The sequence below is a fragment of the Colius striatus genome, chromosome Z (assembly GCF_028858725.1).
Source record: "Colius striatus isolate bColStr4 chromosome Z, bColStr4.1.hap1, whole genome shotgun sequence".
In the NCBI taxonomy this organism is placed as follows: domain Eukaryota; kingdom Metazoa; phylum Chordata; class Aves; order Coliiformes; family Coliidae; genus Colius; species Colius striatus.
The window spans coordinates 6,128,800-6,151,910 of record NC_084790.1 but is presented as its reverse complement, the minus strand read 5'-3'; the positions used below and the strand labels follow the sequence as shown (position 1 = coordinate 6,151,910).

At 50.0% G+C, this 23,111-nt stretch overlaps 1 protein-coding gene across 5 annotated transcripts in view; it reads right to left on the bottom strand.

Moving 5' to 3' along the window:
• Positions 1–23,111, bottom strand: part of LOC104558224 (microtubule-associated protein tau) — a 62,133-nt gene that overhangs the window by 5,667 nt on the left and 33,355 nt on the right. For 4 of the 5 annotated variants that reach the window (XM_062019356.1, XM_062019355.1, XM_062019357.1 and 1 more), the window contains 11 exons: positions 22,614–22,700; positions 20,950–21,015; positions 14,306–14,361; positions 12,733–12,912; positions 10,989–11,121; positions 10,294–10,344; positions 9,228–9,493; positions 4,812–4,904; positions 4,572–4,664; positions 949–1,030; positions 409–521 (listed from right to left, as the gene is read on the bottom strand). In XM_062019356.1, coding sequence (XP_061875340.1) covers positions 409–521; positions 949–1,030; positions 4,572–4,664; positions 4,812–4,904; positions 9,228–9,493; positions 10,294–10,344; positions 10,989–11,121; positions 12,733–12,912; positions 14,306–14,361; positions 20,950–21,015; positions 22,614–22,700 — 1,220 coding nt within the window. Of the gene's footprint in view, positions 1–408; positions 522–948; positions 1,031–4,571; positions 4,665–4,811; positions 4,905–9,227; positions 9,494–10,293; positions 10,345–10,988; positions 11,122–12,732; positions 12,913–14,305; positions 14,362–16,806; positions 17,659–20,949; positions 21,016–22,613; positions 22,701–23,111 lie in introns of all 5 variants that reach the window. The other variant, XM_062019359.1, reaches the window with a different exon arrangement.

The window sequence follows — 23,111 nt, the reverse complement described above, 5'->3', positions numbered from 1 at the left end:
CCAAACACACACCACTCCCTACAGAGTCCTCAGTCAGTCTCAGCTGAGAGACTAAGGCTCGAAGTAAGAGACCACCTTTCTTCTGAAGTGACAGCCTCCTGCAAGGTCACCTTTCCTAAATGCTCCACTTTCCCTGGGGAACCAATACTGTGCAACATCCTAAGCTGGCCCTGCCTGTCCTCCCAAGGAACAGTGTGCACACAGCTCCCCGTGCCACAACATGGGCAGCCAATTGTGTCCAGTGCTGGGGAAGAAGTGCTGCCTGGTCAGCAGAGAGGACAACCTGACGCTGAGCTGGGTGAGCAGGACCTTCTCCCAGCCCAGATTTTGACCTTTCTTTGCTCACATTACAGCTCCCAGGGCCCATAGACACACAGCACGCCTGCTCTCTACCCAGTGCCCCTTTACCTTTTTATTTCCTCCTCCAGGGACGTGGCTGATGTTATCTAAGGACCCAATTTTCGATTGCACCTTATCTTTGAAGTCCAGTTTCTCAGATTTCACCTCCACCTGGCCACCACCTGGAAGAGAAGACAGGTAGAAGCTGAAACATAAGAGGTTCCAAAGAAACACGAGGAAAATCTTCTTCCCTGATGAGGTGAGGGAGCACTGGAACAGGCTGCCCAGATGGGTTGTGGAGTCTCCTTCTCTGGGGACACTCAAAACCCACCTGGGCGAGTTCCCGTGTGACCTACTCTAGGTGGTCCTGCTCTGGCAGGGGGGTTGGACTGGATGATCTTTCAACATCCCTTCCAGCTCTTAAGATTCTGTGACTCTGTGAGCGGGGTCAGCTCCTGTGCCAGCCAGGGTGGGCTGCAGAGGGAGCGCTGAACCCCCAGTCAGTGTCCTACATCCCTTCCCTCACTGCTCCCAGCCCTCTCCATGTCTCAGATGCAGCCTGTGAGCTCCCAGAGAGCAGCACCTGGTGCTGCTGGTGCTGCAGAGTACCTGGTTTGTGATGGATGTTGCCCAGGGAACCACATTTGGATGTCACGTGGCTCAGGTCCACTGGCTTGTAAACGATTTGAACCTGTCCGTACGAGAAAGGAAAAGGCAATGAGCTTATTGCCACCACGGGCAGCCTGGGGAGGGGGAGGCACAACACACACTGGCACCTGATCTGGATTCGAGGGAAAGGACAGCTTAAACCCCAGGAAGATTAACAATACGTAAGAAACTGTCATCAGAAATGGGAGATCACTAATGGCTGTGTGCAGTAGCCTCTCTTAACAGGTCAGCATGCACGAGATCACCTCTCCCCAGAGGTGGGAAGCAGAGGCAATTTTGAAAGTGCTCAAAGTGAGAAGAGAAAGTGGAGTGGTAATTAATTAAGATTTGCATACACATCATCCAAAAAGGAGGAGATATACCAGAGAGGAAACGTAAAAACAAAAAATAAATACCTTTTCTGGTGTAAAACATAAAGCTTATGTCCACAAAAACTGAAAGAACAGAAATGATCAATGTGCACAGAACTTTCAAAAGAGTGACCACAATATGCATTTCTGAAAAACGCTGCAATGGAAATAAAGGGTTAAAAAAAACCAACCCCAAAGAGCAAAGCAAAGTCTAAACATCTGGCAGGTGTTCACATCATACAAATTAACATAAGGGCAGTCATAACACACCAAACCACAACAGCACTTCAGCATCTTGCGCTCTGGGCTGTTACCTGCTTCACCCACCCTTGTCTGTGAACATGGACTGCAACAACTGCCCCACTGGGAGGCACTGGGGCCTCCTGCACCCCATAGCCACCTGACGTGGACACACACACACACGAGGGACGGCTGTTTAGTGGGTATGTTAGTGGTTAAACATCACACTGGGAAACACCGAGGGCTGGAGAGGCCTGGGACAATCAGGTGAGTCAGGGAGGGTGAAGCACAGCATAACCACAGCAGCCACGGCAGGAGCAGGAGACAAGGGGCTGAGAAAACATCCCCCTACCCCCAGAAGTTACCTTGGACCTTGGGTTTTGGACTCACACCTGTGTGTGAATCAGCTACTGCAGTAGTCTGTGAGGCCGTGCAGGAGGAATGGGATGGTCAGGACCTCCAGGTTGGTTCCTGCTCCCTGGCAAGTGCCTGTCTCGCAGCAGTGGTCTGGGTTTCACTGTGTTTTTCTCTCTGTGTTTTTGCCAAGCAATGGATGTGCCAGCAACCAAAGGGACCTTTGCAGAGGAGCTGACTCCTCCAAGCAGCCAGGCAGCCTCTGGACCAACGTGTCTGAAAACCAGCACACAGGAATTGCCGTATCCGCTGCCCTCCATCACACTTGAGCACCCTGCACTGACTCAAAGGCCCTGAGGTGAAGGTGCATCCTTCAGTGCTCCATATCCACTCACCCTGTCATCCTCAGAGCAAGGTGCTGCTGGACTGTGGATGTGCACACCACTAAGAAACATTCTCCCCTCCATCAGACAGCCAGGAAAAGGGGCAGGGAACAGAGGCTCGGTGCCACCACCCCACCAGCACGAAGCCAGAGCACCGGGCACACACGCCTGCCTTGTCTCGAATGCTCACATATACCAAAGAGCACATTTGACAGAGAATGAAGGCAGAGAGAGAGAGAAAAAAACAACCCTAGGGGCTGGGAGCACATCGCAGACAGGGACATGGAGACAGCATTGGGGAAACATCACACACTCGATGCACTGGACAAGAGGAGAGCTTCATTCATCAGAAGGCAGGAAACAGAGCCCAGAAGAACAGCTGGTGCCCTTCTCTGAGCAATATGGGCACCACTGGGACCTGGGACTGAAAAACCTCCCGTTTCCAGAGCAAGCAATTGCAACTGAAACACTTTCTGCTCCCATTCCAGTCCCCTGTTTTTTACAGACAGGACTCCGCGAACCCTTACCATCCTGCTGGGAAGCAGAGAAGGGTCCTCCCCAGTTCAGCGAGAAAGCCAAAGGAGCACAGAGCTGCTTGCCTAGGAAACCAGTGCCAGAGACCTGTGGATCCTACCTCTCAGCATCAGCAATGCTTAGGTCAACTTTGGTCTTATTTTGCCTAACGTATCACCTTGTCAGAGCATCCAGGTTACTGCAGGAACAGTGAATTCCTCTTGAAGCAGCAGTGGCTGAGCAGGTAGTCACTGCTGATAGCATTGTGGAGGCCATCAGACCCTGGTGACATGATGGCCACCAAACCCCAGTGTTCTCTGGTTGCTCCTCTCCTGGAGAAGCCCCAGGGCAGAGCCTGTGCGGCTCTGACCATGGCAGCACGTGGCTTTGCTCTGACTGCTTGCACCCAGAGCGGAGCTGCTGCCTGCTGTGTCAACGCAGCCATACAGCCACCACTGCACCATTTTCACTGCTGGCAGAGCCTGGGGAGGGATGGCAACCTCCAGCCAAAAATCCGGGTAATTCTTAACTCATTGCAGCTGCAAACACTTGCCCATGGCATGAGCTCTCAGTGGAGAAAAGGATGAGCTCACCACCCTGTGCTGAAGCTAACTACTCAGCCACAGCACAGACGATTGGTGACAAACACTAGCTCCTGGCTTAACAACTGGTCCACCACACAAAACAGGCAGTCCAGCCAGTGCAGGACCCTGGGGTAAGAAAGAGCAGAACAAGCACAGAACCCGCTTCACAAAGGTCTGACCTCTGCAAAGCAGCTCTTCTGGCCCATTAAATAAATGCAGAATGACATCAAATTTAAGACAGAGGTTGCAAACCCAGTTGTGCCCCAATGCTTACGTGCCAAGCCCTCTGCAACGATCAGTTTCTCAGGGAAGGTGTCCACAGAGATTAAAAAAAAGGCACAAATCAAGTCTATGGCACATCTGAGAGCGACCAGGCAGCTTCCTCAGATGGCCACAGACCAGGCAGCCACAGACCCCAGGCCACGCTGTTTGTGGTCTCAGTGATGTGCCTGCCTTGGTCTGTCGTCTTTCCTGGACCCAAACTGTCTCCAGAGAGACTGGTGTAAATTTGCCAACGTCTGTGGAGTTCCTCCAGGTTTCTGGCACAGTAACTGAAGGCTGAGTCTGGCTGTTTATCTGTGAATGGCTGGAAACACCAGCATTCAAATCAATTAACTCAACGTTGCATTAGCCTCAACCTCCAGGGGCACCACCGGATACACTGCTGAGGAAGACCAGCTTAATATTTGGTGGGAATGGGCAGGAACCTGCACTTTCACATGTTGTGCAGAGCTGTGTGCAATTCAGCAATACATCAAGCACCAAGGGCTGCGTTTGCACACAGATCTATCCACCTACTGCATCAGCAACTGCGTCATTGTCTGCCAGAGGCCACCCATCCTGCAAACAATGAGGCATCAGGCCTTCCAGGTAGCATAAAACCTTCAAGTTAACAGGATGTTTTGTTACAGACGTGGCTGCTACACAGGTCAGTTAGTTCTGTCCATGTCAGGCATGTACAGGACTGGTTAGGCTTCATCTAACCATGTCTTTTGGGTTAACGGGGTTAAACGACAGCACGTCCCCAATCGCTATCTGAGGGCTGGGTGGCTGCAGATAGCATTGGCAGTTTAGTGTAACACAACATGCCACTGACAACCAGGATTATTACAGTGCATTCAAAGTGTGAAAGTACTCACACTGCCTCCTCCAGGGATGTGTTTGATATTATCCTTTGAGCCACACCTGGATTGAACGCTGCTAAAGTCCAACTTCTTATTAACAATCTGCACCTTTGGTAGCCAGAAAAGAGTCATTGCACGTCACCAATAGCTATCTGACGGCAGGGTCGCTGCAGATAGCATTGGCAGTTTAGTGTATACAACATGCCACTTATCATAAGAACCATTACAGTGCATTCAAAGTGTGAAGGTACTCACACTGCCTCCTCCCGGGATGTGTTTGATATTATCCTTTGAGCCACACTTGGATTGAACGCTGCTAAAGTCCAGCTTCTTATTAATAATCTGCACCTTTGGTAGCCAGAAAAGAGCGTGAGAAACAACATGACCATCTGCAGCTTGACCATGCGTTACATCCCTAAAACCAGGAACCTGCCTGCCAAGACCACAGGAGAACCTCTAGCTTGCTGTATAGGTTTGTCTACTTGGTGGGCTGGAAACTGAAGATGGAGGTGGGCAGATTATAGCTAGAGACTGGATACTAGAGTTGGGCTAGCAAGGTCAGAAACACTGGCAAAAAAACCCAGCCAGTTCATTCCATTTTCTTCCACTGAACAAAGCAGGGAACTTTGCCTTGGGCAGCAAACACACTGGAAGGCAGCAGTGCTCTGAGACTCAGCTTCTGCAGAGCCAGTGGAAGGAAGAAGGATGGAGCTGAGAGAAAAACGCCTGCTCAGCCCCATCTCAGGCAGCCCCATCTCCCATTGCTTCCTCTCTGGGACAGGTACATGCGGCCCTAGGTTTCAGCAGCTTGAGTAAACCGGGCAAATGTGTGGAGTTGATGGGGGCACCAGGCTGGAGGGCTGGAGCTCCTCTGTGTCCAGCACAGTCTGACAGAGAACCTGAGCTCTGTGCTGTGAAGGGCTCCAACTCCCTCTACAGCCCCAGAGACAAAAAGCAAACACTGTCGAGGGGAAGGGAAGGGAAGGGAAGGGAAGGGAAGGGAAGGGAAGGGAAGGGAAGGGAAGGGAAGGGAAGGGAAGGGAAGGGAAGGGAAGGGAAGGGAAGATGAGGTGAGATATGAGATGAGATACGAGATGGCTCAGCACAGACCAATCCCAAAGGTAGCTTTTCTACTGCATATTCCTAATGCCATCTCAAGTGGGAGAGAGGCTGGAAATGGCTTGGTGCCACAGAGGAACCACACACCATGTGAACTTCAGCCTCCAGTCCCAAAGTCTGGCTGCCCTTTCCCTTCCACCACCCCCTTCCCACAGGTTTCTTCTGGTTTTGTTTCCCTATCTGGGTTTTATAAGGGCAGCTATACTGGAGTGAGCCCACGCACAGGAGCAAGACAAAGATGAAGGCAGTCCCTGCTTCTTCCCCTTCATGGACTGGATTGGCTTTAACACCTACACAAATATAAACCAGGGGAGAATGCAGGTAAAAAGCATAAGGCACACAGGCCTGTGCTGCCTCAGAAGGAAGACTGTCTGAAGCACAGCCGCCATGAGAGGGAAAGAGACAAAGCATCCTGTAAGAGAGCAGTGTCACATCACACTGTACATGCAATGCCTGGATGACAAGGTCCACAAAACTGACTGAGCAGACAACCTCACCCTCCCTTTCAGCACGTCCTTCGGCTGCAGCTGCAAGGAGAGCTCCTGGCTATACCCTGGTTCTTTGGCACGAGAAGCACCGAGGCTGACACATGCCTCCAGCATCGATTTCCAAGCTCGTATCAGCTAATCCTGCAAACCAGGATCCAGTTCTGCTAGACTAAGCTTTGTCAGAGCAGTCCTCAGTGATCCAGCAACCACAAAAGCGCTCAGACAATGCAGAAATACTGGAAGAGATCTGGCACAGCTGACTCCTGGCACACGTGCCCCATGTACCTTTGCTTCTGTAGGCTGGGGGGGTCAGAAATCTGCATTGAGAGCAGGTTCCAGCCCCACCTTCTGGTCACCCTAAAATCAAACTCATTGAACCAGCTCCTTCTACCTCAGCTGCAATTATTCTGCTAAGTCTAGACTCGTCTCCTACAAAATCCCCAACCAAGAATCCAGCCATTCTCTTCTCCAAAAAGAGCAATGGATGATCCCAAATTTAGCCATTCTTGCTCTTTCAGTGACTGTAAACATGTTCCCTGGAAGAGAAGCTGACAGAGAAAAAAACCCAACAAAACCTGTCCAAGCTAGATTTAAAGGATCAAGAAAATAATTTAACCAATCTACAGCAAGTGGAAGGGCTCCTTCTAAAACCCCTGAAGGACAGTGTTTTGTGGGGGCAGCAGGAAAAACTTATGTCTTGGGCAGAGCAGGCAGGAAAGCTGAGATGCAGCTGGAAGGACACGTGCTGCTCTGCTCATGACCAACGGCCAGAGCAGCCCTGCCCAGGCTCCAGAGTCCCCCTGGACTGTAGTACAAAGCAAAATGTGCATTGTCCAGTAAATCACCAGCCATGGCAACAAGAGGAAACGCAAAAGCGTGTTGCTATTTAAGACGATGGAGAGAAGCCATCTCAAAGCCTCCCTCCGTGCCAAAGTTGAATGTTGAGAGCCACAGAGTTAACTAGGCACACCAAATGGCACCCACTGCACTCTGGGGCAGATCTGTGAGAGCTCTGTTGCATCAGCAGCCACAGAGTCAGGTCTGCAGGGAACCTTCCCCCTGGCAGCGGCCACCACAAGCGCAGGGGAACTCCTGACCACGCTGCCTGGACGTGCAGACCCATCATTTAACACGTGTGTGGGAAGCCCTGGGCCTTCACCAGTCAAAGCAATCGGGTGCTCTCATGTCTCCAGCCACACAGCAAGGAGGATTTTACAGCAGCCACGGGACAGGGTCCCACAGTGCAGCAGAGCAGTGCCGAGAGGTTGGGACGGACTGTTCTGGTTTAGCAAGGAGCAGCTTTTGGCTTAGTAACAGGGGGAGCGGGTTGCAGTGAAGACCCGGTAAAGTGTTTGCGTACTCTCCCCCAGCTCCTGGGTTCAGATCCACCTCCGGCCCGGCTGGGCCAATCTGGCGCCTCTGCCAGCACTATTTAGGGGACGGGAATTTGGAATGTGAGGCAGGAGGTGTAAGAGTGATACAAGATGGAGGCGACCACGCAGACCTTTCAGCCAGAGAAGGAGGAAGGAAGGAGAAGCAGTAGACTGGAGACCCTTCTGCAAGCTCTGGTGAGAATACAAGCTGTGCCCCTGAAACCTATGGAGATCCGTGGCAGGACTGAGAGCCACCAGCAGCTCCGTGTGAGTGAGCCCGGACGGGCGAGGGACTGTGTGGGGAGACGGCCATGGCCCAGGCCGTGCTGGAGAGCCTGCACGCCGCAGAGCAGCCCCACACGAGAGGCAGAGAGGAGCTGTAGCCTTTGGAATGGGTGCACGTCGGAGCAGCCCGTGCAGGGCTGCTGTGTGTGTGAGTTACCCCACGGACTTGCAGGGAGGACTGGTGTGGAGTTCACCCGTCCTGAGGAGGGACAAACGGCAGAAGCTATCGGGAACAGACTGACTGAAACCCCCACTGCCTGCCCCCCCGAACCGTTCAGGGGGGGGCAAGGTAAAAACACTGGGATCAGGGCTCTGAACCCGGGAAGAGGGGAGGTGTGGCAAGAAGGTGTTCTTAAAAAGGCTGGTTGGACTCTTCATTGATGTATTACTCTGGGTTGTTTCATTTTGGTTATGTTTTGGGTTTTTAGGGGTATGTTTTAGTTGATGTTGCATTAAATTATTTTCTGTTTTCTTCCCCAAACCGAGTGGCCTGGTCTGGTCTGTTTTGTCCTGAACCTTAAGCGGCAATTAAGCCCTCCCTGCCCTCAGCAATCCTCAGCCTCTTCGGTACTCGAGGCTAATCGTGGCCTTTGTTCTCTGATGGGCCTAAACCACGACACGGACACTGAGCGTAACCACACCGCTGCTCCTGGGGCTGGATGGATGAATCAGCTCACACCACTCCTTCATTCAAACTCTGCTCTGCTGGGTCTGCAAATAGCATGAGACCCTCCTCCCCTAGCACTTGGAGCAGAGAGATCACTTTGCAGCTCATGAAACAGTCTCTCTGGGAGAGAAAAGTCCCAGTGGGTGAAAGAATAACAGTGCTACCAGTTCTTGTTGTGCCACACCGTGTGGCAAGACGGCACCTGACCACAGAACACAACCCAAAACCTTGCCAAAAGAGTTGGCTCCAAAACCACAACGTTCTGCTAAGCATGCCGAGCCTGGAACCCTCGCAGGGAAGAGACTGTCCTGCCTGCTCACTGATGAAGAAATGGAGGCAGCATTGGAGGGACTGCTCCACATCACGCAGTGATTCAGAAACACAACGCTGATCACAATTTGCTCTCCCTAACTGGTCACCACGAGGGAATGTCATTCCCCCAGCAGCCAGTCTGTACGTTGATGTGTCACCCCATGAAAGCCACATCACAAGCTCTCCACCTGTGGGCCACCTGTACTGCACTAAGCCAGGCAAGCAATTTCAGGGCAAGCACCCAACCCAAACAACTCCAAAATCGGAATGAGGCTGGAGATGAGCTGAAGCACAGCTGCCTGCTGATGCATCTCTAGCCCCAGCTGGGCTGCTTCTGCTCCAGGGAGGACTCTCCCGTCCCAGATGCAGCAACAAGTGCCCTCCATCCCTGCAGACAGCCCCCTGGAAAGCAGCACTCAACGCTTACCTTGCCACCTCCGGGCTGGTGCTTCAGGTTTTCAGTGGAGCCGATTTTGGACTTGACGTTTTTCAGATCGGGCATGGGTGCAGCTGAGGGCTGGATGCGGCTCTTGGCAGAGGCGGGGGATTTCGGTGGTGTGCGGACGACTGCCACCTTCTTGGGCTCCCTGGCTGGTGGGGTGGGCAGAGAGGGAGTGCGGGAACGGCTGCCGGGAGTCCCGGGGGAGCCGGGACTGCTGTAACCGCTTCTGTCTCCAGACTTTGGCTGCTCACCTGAAGTTTGCAGGCAGAGGGAGGTGAGCACAAGATAAGCAATCTCGGTTCACAAGCCCTTGCCCACTCACTGCCTGCCTTTATGGGGCTGATCTGTAGTCCCAGAGCCCACCCGCTATTCCTAGTGGAGACCACCAGCCAGGGGTACACAGCTCCATCTACTTCATTTTGATGTGAAAACTGTGATTAAAGGCAATTTCCCAGCATCTCAGAAGAAGGATAGTCTTCATTGTCTGGATCACTGAGAGGAGACATGATCCCTCTCTACAACTACCTGAGAGGAGGTTGTAGTGAGGTGGGAGTCAGTCTCTTCTCTCCAGTACTGAATGACAGGACCAGAGGAAATGGGCTCAAGTTGCCCCAGGGGAGGTTGAGATTGGAGCTGGGGAAGAATTTTTTCCCTAAGAGGGTTGTCAGCCCCTGTGCCAGGCTGCCCAGGGAGACGGGGGAGTCCCCATCCCTGGAGCTATTGCAAAGCCATGGAGCTGAGGTGCTGAGAGCTGTGTGTTAGTGGTGGGCCGGGCAGTGTGAAATGAGTGGTTGGACTCAATGACTTTAGAGGTCTTTTCCAATCATAATGATTCTGTAGCTCTATGATTGGTAAGACCCCCCACCCTAGCCAGCAAGTGTTACAAAATACAAACTACAGACATTCAAACAAAACCACTTTTCCAACAGAAATATGAAAGCTTTTTGCAAAACTGTATTATGTAATTAAACCAGGGTGATCTCTGAGCAGCCTGGAACTGCCCCTTGTATGAAAAGAAATGAAAGAAGAAAAGAAAACCCTTAAACATTACCTTTCTCAGACTTTGCTGCTGCAGGAGGTGGTTTTTTCTGCTCCTTTCTGCCTGTTTAATGAATAAGAAAGACGCTTAAACATAACAAAGCTGGAAATCTAATTGATTTAAGGTTTTATGCAGCTCTGGTTAAGTATGAAAAATATCTACAGTCAGTGAAATGCACCATTTTAATGGAAATTCACAGTGCCTGATGCTTTCCCGGGCTTTCTTCTCCAAGAATAATGGGCTAATCTCCATTCCTGCAGTTGAAGAATTGATCCTCTTGCCCCTTGCCTTTGTGAAATGTTGTTAGGAAAAAAGCAATAGCTGGATTGAAAAACAAAGAGCTGCCTGTACCTTCCAAACAGGAGGAAATCCCAAAGGGATAAGGCAGCTGCCCTCTCCATACTGGCAACTATGTGAACAGAGCAGATAAAGCAGCACCCAGGAAGGCTCACCTGAGAGGAATCACTGCTAGCTGTGCACCCACAGCCCCGTGACAAGGCTGAGTAGCTCCGAATCAGCACACAGCCCTCAGCCTGCTGACCTTGTGCACGCTTAGCGCTGTGCCTCACCCCAGGCTGCACTGGGGCTAATTTGTTCACTACCCCCACACAGTGGCACAGGGAGCCTGGGAGCACCACCAAAGCAGTGCCTCTGGAGTCAGAGGCCCCAGGGAAAGGCAGCAGCAGGATGCTCTCTCCGCCGCTTACCGGAGCTGGGAGGTGTTTTGGGGGTTGTGGGCGTCTTTGCTGGGATGCGCGTGGCGTTGGTGGAGTTCCTCTGCGCCTGCCCGGCTCCAGACCGCGGTGTGCCCGTCTTCGTGCCCCCTCTCATCTCTGGGCCCTAGGACACACGGGGGAAGGGCTGTTGCAGGGGTGATCTGCCTGGGGATGGGCTACCACCCCTTACAAATCAAAGCCACACGGACCCTCTTGCTTCCTACCCCACCAGCCTGCAGGAGCTCGCACAGGTTTCCCCACATGCAGGCATCTGTGACACGCTTCAGCTTCACCACACGCCCAGACCTGGTTAAAAAGTATCTTCAGCTCCTTTGTCTGCCCTCTAAATTTCACCATTTTGTTTCCCCTGTCCTGTTAAATTTTTGTACAGAAGGTGAATAAATCTGTTGATTAGGCCAGAGGCTTTATTCAGGAGCACAGTGCCAGACTCCAACACAGAGAAGCATCTCCTTTATCCCCACCTGTAACACACTACTGTAAACCACACATCATCTGTAATGGCACATCAACAGCAACATGCTACTTATTGTCTTCTGACCCTGCAGAAAAGCCTCCCTCAAATCTATCCCTTTCTAATGCTGGTCTGTGTACAAAAGCTCAGGAAAAACATCTAAGTAACAACTGTGTCCATTTCTGGGCTCCCCAGCTCAAGAAGGACATGGAACTGCTGGGGAGAGGCCAGCACAGGGCCACCAAGATGACCAAGGGACTGAAGCATCTTCCTTATGAGGAAAGGCTGTGGGACCTGGAGCTGTTTAGTCTGGAGAAGACTGAGGGGGAATCTCACTAACACTTACAAGTGTGTAAAGGGTGGATGTCAGCAGGATGGGGCAACTTTTCTCTCTAGTGTCCAGTGGCAGGACGAGGGGTAAGGGACATAAGCTGGAACACAAAAAGTTCCACTTAAACACAAGGAAAAACTCCTTTGCTGTTAAGGTGAGGGAGCCCTGGCACAGGCTGCCCAGGGAGGATGCAGGGGCTCCTTCTCTGGAGGTTCCCAAACCCATCTGGACACATTTGTGTGCCCCCTGTTCGAAGGGAATCTGCTTCAGCATGGGGTTGGGCTGGATGAGCTCTGGAGGTCCTTCCAACCCTCACCATTCTATGATTCTAATTTACAAGCTGACTGATCCCAAGGCAGCAGGGAACCAGAGCAGAGCCACTGCAATTCCTACCACAGTAAAACCACATCCCATTGTCTGTGACCTGCTCCTTCCCTCACCATGGGTGTGTTTGCAACGGAGCACCACAAAGGGGAACCCCAGGCTACTTTTCACATTGCAGAACAGGCCACGGCTGTGAGTGCATTTCTGTGCAGCACCTGGTAGATTTCAAACACATTTGTTTACAGCCAACCCAGCTATGAAACACGGCATAAAACTTCAAAACAGACAAGAGTGTGGAAGAGCGTAAAAGGGACCTGGAAATGCTTCAGGGATACCAGGTAACACCTTGAAGCAATGAGATACTTTTTCTGTAACACTGAGTAAGGGGCCCGTGTGCTGGTGAGATGATCCAGCTGCTTCCAACACCAAAACTAGAGCAAAGTCTGGCCACGATCACTGGAAGGGGAAAGAGAAGCACATCCAAACCCCTCTCCACTGAATGAGACACAGAGAGACTGCCCAGCCAAGCACCATCAATCAGACCTGACAGGAATGCCTTAAGGTGTTCCCCAAGGCAGCTTTGCCTCTCTCACATCCCATTTCCTTACCTTGGCTTTCGATTCTTGTGTTTCTGTACTGGCCAGTCGGGATGTGACAGAAGAGACTCGTTTAGAGGTGGAAGCGGGACTGGAGGGTGTTTTCGAAGGGGTTGTGCTAGCAGAGGTGTGTCGGTGGGGGGGGATGGAGGGTCTGGAGCCTGGGGGTTTGGCAGTGGAAGGTGAGCATTTCTTAAACATAAACAAAATAAAATCGGAACAAAAACCAAAAATCAGTATGGGAGGGAAACAAAAGGGGTTCACTGACATGAAACAGGATTAGAAGGTGCAATACAGGACTGGGTGTGGGACAGGTGATGGCTGGTACTGCCTTCTCCCTGCAGCACACAGCTGGGCAAGAGCTGCAGGGTCCAAGGCACTGTTGGGGTCGTTTGGCTGCACTAACAACTAAGGGATACTTCAGCTCTATTCCTCCTACAAGGTGCAGCAGCACTCAAGCCCCTCTCTGGTGAAAGAGTCACCCCCTGATAAGCTGGCATTGCCACTGCCCTCCACACTAGTGGCAGGTTTTACCATCTGAACTGCTCTGGTCACTTCAGAACTCCCTCTGTGCTCCACTGGCCAAGATGCTGCAAGTACAGCCCCATCAACACCAGCATTTCTGGGAGATGCAGGTAACTGCTCTCAGGTCTCAACCCCATTTATAGTAAGGGTGAGGGACGCTGGCACAGGCTGCCCAGGGAGCACGTGGAGTCTCCTTCTCTGGAGGTTTCCAAACCCACCTGGATGTGTTCCTGTGTGACTCGATCAAGGTGAACCTGCTTTAGCAGGTGGTTGGACTGGATGATCTCTGGAGTTCCTTTCTAACCCTCATCATTCTATGATTCTATGAGTCTATGATCACTGTTTTTTATCTAGACAACTGTTTGGCATCATGTCAAACACTTTGCCTGACACAACCCTGCCAAATCTCTCTAGAGAAAGACATGATTTCACATTGTTTGAAAACAATTATATTGCTCACCTTTAATTCTTCACCCCCTAATTGTCCATCAGCTTGTCCATTACCTTACCTTGTCCATTGCCATGCTAATGGCAAGCTGAACTAAAGCTCCTCCAAACTAGCAGTGTGACAGACATCTCTAAACTTACAGAATTTACCCACTACTAAACTCTCTTCCTCATGGCACCTGCAAGGCCTAGATTATTCAATTTTTTAATTACATATCTTGCTCTTTTCACTGCTGCTTGTCCCTAGTACAGCCCAGTGAAGTTTTCAGTCTGCTTTTGCAGTCACCTTCCCCAGCAAAGCCAGCTGTCTGCTTTTTGCTCTCAGGCTGAGGAAATGATTTCTCTAACCACCCACCCAACCTCCTGAGCCACATGTCTCTCTTAGATCTGGTTTGCTTCCTGACCCTCAAAGATCACCATGGATTGCACCACCCAAACCTGAGTGAGGGAAGGAAAAACAAAACACTCCTGAAAGACAGACAGAAGAATGGGAGATAATGGCAAAGTTTCCTAAGGGGCACAACTGCAGTCCAGGAGAGCAGGAGAAGGGAGTCAGGAACATGCGCAGCACTTTCTGGGTTGATGTCACCTCTGGTTTTGTTTTTGAGCTTACCTTCAGTTTCTTGTCCTCAGCTTCAGTCCCTTCCTTATCTTTGCTGTCAATGCGACCTGACAAATGGAAACACACACAGTTAAACTTCTTGAGACTGGTCAGTAAACTACAGAGAGATGACAGAGTAGCCTATGCTACAGCAATGTGCACGCTGGGTGGGTGTTTGTGTTCCTGCTCTCCTTTAAACTAAATACTATTAGAAATGTTACTAAGTCACTTATTTCTTGCAGAACTACTTCCATGTCATAAACACATTATTTCTGGAACAGTTCTGTGCACGGTCAACAGTGCACTAGTAATAATTAGAGCATCAAAGGCACATCACAAGGTCTTTATGACACCATTTTGCCCAGATTTGTACCGAGTTCCAACAGTATCTGAGTTCTAGTATGGGAAAGAACAGTTTTCTTTAACTCTAAATGTGAGCCTCCCTTTGGTTCTATCAACCACATAAAGACTGAAACTGAGGGATGCCCTAATCCTGGCAGCACCGGGTTGCCCATGATCTCATTGAACGTCGTTGTTCAGTGTGTTGGCTTTGCACGGCATTTTCATACCTGGCAGTTGTTAATTCCCACACAGTGTGTGGGAACACACTGCTCCTGCCTCCCCAGTGCGCCTTCCATCAGGGTCTGACCCTGTAGGGTCTCAGGGTTTTAGCTGCTGTCCTATGTGTCCATGTCAAGCATACAGTGACCATATTTCAGAGTTTTGTCTCATCACACTCTAGAAGCACAGCAGACTGCAGTGTGGCTAATTAGGAGATAAGGAACAAGGTGGAAATCATGTTTGCTCTACAAGGCACTCATAACAAAAACACTTTTCCCCATCTTCAGCTAATTCCAACCTAATCTGGCAGGAAAAGCTGCTGATGTTATTCCAAGTGCATTGGAAACTTGTCATGAGAGGTCAGTCCTTCGCCAGTGACACACATCATATTAGTCCAGCACTGGCCCTGGATGCGCTACTCTTTCCAAATTCACCAAAACTGCAGACTGGAGCTGAACAGCCACACGGTATCTATGTCTTTGAAGGAAAAGACCACTAAATAAAAAAAGAAATTCCTGCTACTGAGTCAGAAATGAGATGACTTTGGGCAATGCATCTCCCCAATCCGCCGTCATTTCCAGGCTCTGAGGTGAGTGACAGCAAGCCATGCCAATGCCCTGCAGCATGTGTGAGCAGCTTCCCACAGCCTTAATCCATAGTGAAGGATGAGAAATATGTTGTGAGCTTTAATTCCAATGAAAAAAAAGCTGCATCAACAATTCCTTCATGAACTCCATGAAGCAAAGAGCACGCACTCTCTGCCACAAACCAAAGCAGCATTTCCAGGCTAATGGAAGAGGCCAAGCCAGTTCTGGGGATGTAGTGCTGGGGTGATGAAAGGCAGAGCTTCCCCCAGGCTGGGCCCTAGGCAGGCAGAGCTGAGATACAGCACGGTGAGACACCACTGGGTTTTAACTTGTGTCCTACTGCCTCAGCTTATTAACACAACTCTCTACAAAACCTGCAGCTGACTACTGAGCAGGGCCCTAGTAACATCCATCTTACTCTCTGGAGGAAAGGTGGGAAATAGCCTTGGAGAAAGGAAAGGTCTAAGAGCTGCTCTGTTGGCAGGGATGCCTGTGCATTTGGTTGTGAACCCAGACCTTCACGCAAGACAGCTAAGACTGAGAATGCTGTGTGAATACAGGAGCTCCAGGCTCTGGCTGCCCTCCCAGCCCAGCCCAGCCTAGAGACACACACATTGTTAGATGCACCCAAGAGCCAGGCCTCTACACACACAGGCTCCTCCCACAGAACATCAGGGAGACATCATCCTGAACTGGATGCTTTGTAAGATCATCAAACATGCCCTGCAGGAGGCAAAGGTCCAGCTGCCTGCAGACCTTGCTTTCAACAGCAGCCACTAGTGGATATTTAAAAGAAACTGGGCCAATGCTTGGCCTTTTCCATGGTTAGACCTGCCATCTCATTTGCCTTTTTCCTCCTCCCTCCTCTTTAAGAAAGCCAATACAAGGAGTTACTGCACCAAACAGTGGACACATGCAAAACCAGAAAGCACGTGTCTTGCTGGAACAAGCCGCAGTGTGCACTGGGTTAGCTCCACTCCAACATACCAGAACAGCATCCATCCATCTTCTCTGGGAAGTGAGTTAAGGTCCCCACCCCACAGATCCAAGGAAATCAAAACAAAAACCAGGCGAACGAAGCATGATTGGGGACAGGCCAGCACCATGCAAGGGACGTGAAACCGAAGGGGAAGGGTCTGACAAGTCTGCCAGAACATCCAGGATTGAACTAAAGAGGGAAGGAGAGGGAAGGAGGGAGGGAGAAGCAGTGGCACCTTGTAGATCAGTTCACAGCAAAGGTCCAGGCCATTTCCCAAGCAGCAGGATTCGAGAGGTGGCAGCAAGCTGAAGTAACTGGTTCAGGCAGCCTTGTCATGAGCAAGCCACCGGCAATGTGAGCTCAGGGCAGGCAAAGGGTGCACACACCTTTCAGGAGAGGGACACGACTGACAGCTTTATCTGCAACGCGGGCAGAAGCTTTCTTCGTGGGTGTCCGGCGCTCTCCTGTATCTGGCACAGTCTCCTCCAAAGGAGCACCTTTGTCTTCTACATCATCTTTTAACTCAACAGGCAGCTTGGCTGTTTCTAGCAATGGTCCAGAATCTTCTCTGCCCCCGGGCTCTGCTTCTTTTGGGGAGACAATTTCAGAAGGCTCTGATGGGGTGACATCTGTGTCTTCTTCCCCACTCAGTGGCTGTCTCCTCTCCTCTTGATCCTTTCCTGTTTTACGTGATTCATCAACATGAAATGTCTCTCTAGGGATGTCTCCGAGGGCATCTTTGGCCTTACTTTCTTTGAAGGCGTTTCTCTCAAGAGCTTCCTTAGCTATCACTGGGCACAAGCCCACTTCAGGTCCTGGTGAAACATGCTGTTCCACCAGGGAAAGCAAACCCTGTTCAGAAGTTTCGTCGATATCACGGTCCTCATCTCTTTCCTTTTCACTGGCATCTTCTTTTAACGGAGCTCTGACACATAAAGGAGATGGTCCACCTTTCGTACGGGTGTCATCTGTGACACCTGCTCCTGCCAACCCCTCTGTGTGCACATCATGACACACCTTTGTTCCCAGCACTGGGTCCACACCATTGCCTTCTCTGCGTCGATGATCCCACAGCTCATTCCTGTCCTCAGATGGTCTGGAGTCTTGGTACATATCTAGGGGGATTGGGATAGTGACCTCGATTCTGGTGGGAGCTGCTGTTGTAGCCTTTGTTTCATGCGACAGAAGAGGCTGCTGAAGAAGCCCAGTTGCCTGTGGCTTTGGAGAGCTCGGCTCCCCTGCGGTGTAAGATCCAGGGTACGAAGCATGGGCAAACAATTAGCACAGGCATGTCAAATAGGTACTCAGTCATGTAGTGCTGAAGGCACTAAGGATTTCTACCATCAGTCTGGAGGATAAAAGCAAGTCCCACACTGCCCCACTGAATGGAAAACTCACTTCTACAGTGGCTTTTACCTTTAAAGAAACTCTGATTCCTGTGGGAATCAGGAATAGTGACAATCACAGCTTGTGGGAGACCAGATACCCTCCTGGACCCAGTCCCAGAGACGGCTGGGGTGTCCAGCCACCGAATCTGCTGTGACCATGCTCTATCAGCAGCTTTAGCTATGGAGGTTTTCAGAAGCCAAAACACACCCATTTTTTAACCTAATAGAACCACTGGAACATCGGTTTGCTGGCCAGTGACCACCTCTTGTTGCTTCAAGGGCCTGAACACACTCCTCTCCTTCATGGGCTTACAAAACCCCTACTGTTTTCTCCTTCCCTGCAGATGTTCATGCAGACATGGCACCAGTTACCTCCTGTCAGAGTTCAAATTCTGATCATTTTTATTGCTAATGAGCTTGGGGAAGAGAACTCCTATGTCTCTGTTCTTACTGTTGTGCATTTCAACAGCCAGTGGAGCAGACAGTCTTGGTGGAACGGACTACAAGCAAAAATGTGGCTGTGGCCACGTTCCAACTAGAGGTCCAGTGCTGCTGCCACCATTTTAGCAGAGTAGCAACTGTGACATTTAAACCCTTAAGGTCACAGAGACACGGATGTCTCTTTTTTTGGGGGGAAGGGAGGCGGGGCAGGTATAAGAGAGAATTCTGTTCTATTGCTGATCTCATGCATGACACAGACCTCTACAATTTCACCCAACTGTTGCTGCACTAAGCCATATGTTCTGGTTGAGCTGGAGCTGAATTGATTCAACTGAAGGAAAGATGAACTGAACAATGCAGAATTCACCCTGAACACAGGTAAATCACTTTAAAGGCAACTGTCTAGTAAGAATGTGCATATTATACTATGAATCTGTCCAGCTTCAAATACTCCCAGGTCTTTTTGAGTATTGAACACTGAAGTGTAAAGAATGTAGATCAGATCACTTTGGTACTGAGATTTCAACTGTGGCTTTGTTAGATTAACAAACAAGATCAAAATAAGAAAGAAATCAAGGCTGGTTCGGTCTTTTATCAGTGTTCTCCTAATTTTAAGAGAATATAATGGCTAAGGGATACTCCCACACAAAGACCTCTGAAACTGTGGTTTAAGAGAAATCTTAAATTGGCACCTAGAGGTAGGTAATATTTGAAATGTGGCATCAAGAAACACCTCTTATAACCACAGGGATTTGAAAGGTGTTTCTGCAGTAGCCAGCAGATCACCCTGGCTCACTTCTTCTGCAAATGAACAGCATGAGCACAGAGCTGTGGACAGTCGGGTCAAGGGCTTCCAAACTCTGGGACTTGTTGGGGGTTCTGAGGCAAAACGTGCAGAACAAGCTCAAGAGCTGGCAGACCACCAGCACGACACAAACTGTGAATCAGAAGATGCTTCTCCACCTGAGGCTCCAAAACACATTCCAACTTCCCCTTGCAAAGATCACTTTTTTCCAAATGCAGACAGCTGGTAACAAGTCAACCAAGACCCTCTGTGTGCATCAACAACCACCTTTTCCTACGAATCAAAGAGAACCATTAGAAACAAGCAGTACACTGCTACAAGATCACTTTCAGGGAAGTTGCATTTCACAGAAGAACCCAGAAATGTCATCTGTAGGTTTGTCCTGGGTTGGCTGGGATAGTGTTCATTTTCCCACGGCGCCGCTGCGGGGCACGGGAACCGCGGCTGTTGCGTCAGGCTCTGGGCTCCAGGTATCACTCACCTTGTACACTCCTTTAATGCTGTCACAGCTGTTTCTTATCCCCTTGTGCTGGCCTACTAAACTGTCCTTATCTCGACTCATGAGGTTTTTTACCTTTTTCTCCTGATTCTATTCCCCTGCCCACATAGGGGCAGGAGAAGGGAGCAAGCAGCTGCACGGGTCTTTGTTGCCAGCTGGGCTTAAACCATGAGAAGGTACCATCAGAGTAGAGCTCTGTGTTCCCCCATATCTGACAGCTGAAAGACCTCTGGACAATACTAAAAAATTATAGAGAAACAGCAGTTAGAACCAGACTGAAGAGGGCAGACAGAAGCTCAACTCCCTCCTTCTAACAATCTTGAATTCTGTATGGCAGTGGCACTACTATTTTAAGTACAGAAGAGTTGCCAGTCCAAAAACCACTGGACCAGCAAGCAAAGGTTTTATTTTAATTGCAGGGTGCAGGCTGCCCGTAATTGTCCTCATCTGTGTGTGGAAAGCAAAGACGACCTGAATTCTGCCCCGAGCTGAAAAGGCAAAGACCTATTTACTTCTTTAAAAGATAAGGATGTCTGTAAATGCACTAATACAGCCATGAGGGGGGAAGATGCTGCCCAAGCAACCGGAGTAATTTTTAATGTACTATGCAGAAAACGACCTTACAAAATGGGGTTTAACTAAGATTTTAAGCAGTGCACTAAATTAGCTCTACGGTGTACTAGTGCCAGCAAGACCCATAAGTCTGCCCTAATTGGGAATGGAATTAAGATAGCGCTGGATGCTTTGGGAAAATCCCATCCTGAAGTTTTCCATCAAGTCTGAACTGAGTCAAGAGAGGCTTTCCAGATAGCCAAGAGGTCCCTGGGTAATATCTTGGCTCATCTAAGCAGATGCACAATTAATGTTCTAAAAACACTCATTGCCCACCATGCCTGGCTTTGTCAGTCAAAGACTCACTCTAAGACTCAGATGAGAAAAAAACACACTCAGTGTTAAAGTCAGGGCATCAGCAAGTAGGTCTGAGACATAGTTTACATTAGAGAGAGACATACTAATTGAACAATTCACTTATTTCCTGTGTGACCTCCACGACTCTGACTCTAGTCAACGCTGAGCAATTGCTCCTGGCTAACTGCACCATCCCAGCTATGGTTATTACCTTTTCTGGCCTAGAGGATGCCAGGACAAACACGCACCAAGGCTTCAGCCATATGAAAGAGAAACTGAGTGCATGAAAAGCTGCAGTTCCCTGAAATGAGTACGCTGGAACATTCAAAGCACGTATGACCCTCCTCTGACAGGAACGGGGAGAACTGCACAACTGCTCATACAGTGCAGAGCATCTGTGTTGCAGAAGAAAATTCCCAAGCCACTAGCAACCAGACACACACATGAGCAGCAATAACTGGACCTCAGCAACAAATTATTTACTAACCTTGAGTGGCATCTCCTGCAGCATGGTCCTCCAGGTTGGGAGTGGCTCCTACACCTGCCTCTTCAGCTGGTCCCAGTTCAGAGAAAGAACAGGAAAAACATGACCAAAACAAGAATTAAGTTGAACTGCGTGTCCAGAGAGTCTATTCACCTCCTCACTAGTGTTGCCCATCAGCGCTGTGGGATGAGCAGGGCAGTATCAGAAAGGCAATCGACCCACACTGATGATGGAGCTAGGTAGATCTATTCAGACTGTGCTGTGCCAGACTCAAGGAGTGTTTCCCCAACTTGCACATCCAGGGTGGCAGGTTAGTATAAGCTCCTTCAGCCAGAGGTTCAGAAAACAAGCTGTAAGGAGCAGGGAAACATGCAGGTTTATACCCCCTCCTCTCCCCCCACCTGGTGCTTCATGTTACCAGTAGCACACATTAACGTCTAACTCTTACCTGATTCCCATCTTTGTGGGGTCTACTACCTGGCTTACTGCAATGAACTCTGCTGAGGTTATTTTAACACTATCAAATCCAAGTCTGATGTAAATGTGACACTTCAGGACCACTGGTACATTAGAGAAGCACAATGTTCTCCACAGCAACGATGGTTTGTCTCTATCAGAATGTTTTCAATTTATTACATGACGACTTTCAAAAAGGCCTAACCAATTATATTTGTATGTCATAGTGTCACAATAAAATGAGGAACTTCTCTGGTTTTCCCCATTCTTCTTCCCAAAGAGTGCAGGACACATTGCTTCTTCCTGGCTCGCTGGTGCAGTCGGACCTTGAACCACACAACGCACATCCTCGCTAGCAGGTGAGCAACTCTGCATTTCAGCCCAGAGCTCCACCAGCAGCCTGGGCACTGGACACAGGACAAATTTGCTGTGTGCTCCTTGTTTCAGTGTTCAAGCATTAAGAGATGCTCATTTCTGTCCAATACTTTTCTGAGATCCTGCCTGATGCTTCCGGGAAAAGCCAGTGGCTACTGCACAGAGGACAAACAATTTTCACATACAGACCAGACTGTCCCAGGAGCTCCTGCCCTCATGTACATACACACCACTGCTGCAAACTCACTCCCTTCCTCCTCTGAAAGACTCTCATACCTGGAAAACCAGGCCCAGTTGCAGTGACTCCCCACAGAACATTCAGGCTGAATTAGCCACATCACTTCCTCTGCATTGTCCTTACACCACACTAGCAGCAGCCCCAGAACTGCTGCAGTGGCCTGGTTTTTGCCTGCCACTTCAAAGACAACTGCATGGGCTGGGCTGAGCAAGAGCACCAGAGAGACAAGCAGTGAGATCCTGCTGTGAGTGCCTCACCTTGCCAGCAAAGCAGGGCTGCTGGCAGAGATGACTGAGAGCTGCAGTTAAGCATCTAGCCTGCAGATGAGAGGTGAAGCCAACACAGACACACCAGACACAAAGATTGTCAGCTGTGGAGCTGAGAAAGAGAGAAGAAAAGGTTGCAAGTTTCCCCCAGGATGGGGAAGGCAAGAGAACAACTGTACACTAGGAATCATTTCTGTGAGCCATGGAGAAGGAAGCTCGCATCAGGAGCAAAGCAAGCCTGTGAGAGGTTTTGCAGCATTATTTTTAAGCAGTAATCCAGCTCTCTGCTCTGTCTGCATCAAGAGATGAAACTGCACCTTGGTCTCCCTCACCTGTGGTTCCTTCTGGGATCTCCCCGTGCTGTTCGACATCACCCTGATCTTCGCGGTCTCCTTCCTCCACTAAAGGTGCTGTGGCATCTGAAAAACAATGCAGCTTTCACATAGCTGTTGAGAGGCAAAACCCTGTGGAGGCCAGGACATGCCTTAAGAACTTCTTGCTCAGAAGAGCACCTGACTCCCTCCCTTGAGCCAGTGTTTGTGAAGGGAGACATCAAGCGTGACAGAGTAAAGATGCTATCGTAGGGACACCATGAGCTGTCCCATCTGCCACACAAACCACACATCTCCAGTGCACTCCTTATGCAGCTGAAGGCTTTGGCATAAACACTGTCTGAAAATGCACAGCTAAAGACAGCCACTGGTGCCTGATCTGAATGCAATGCAACGTTATCTGCGTGGGGACATCACTGGTCTGGAGCAGGAAAGAAGAACTCCCATCAGATACCTTCATAAACCACATGAGCACTGAGACTGTGTCACACTCTGTGC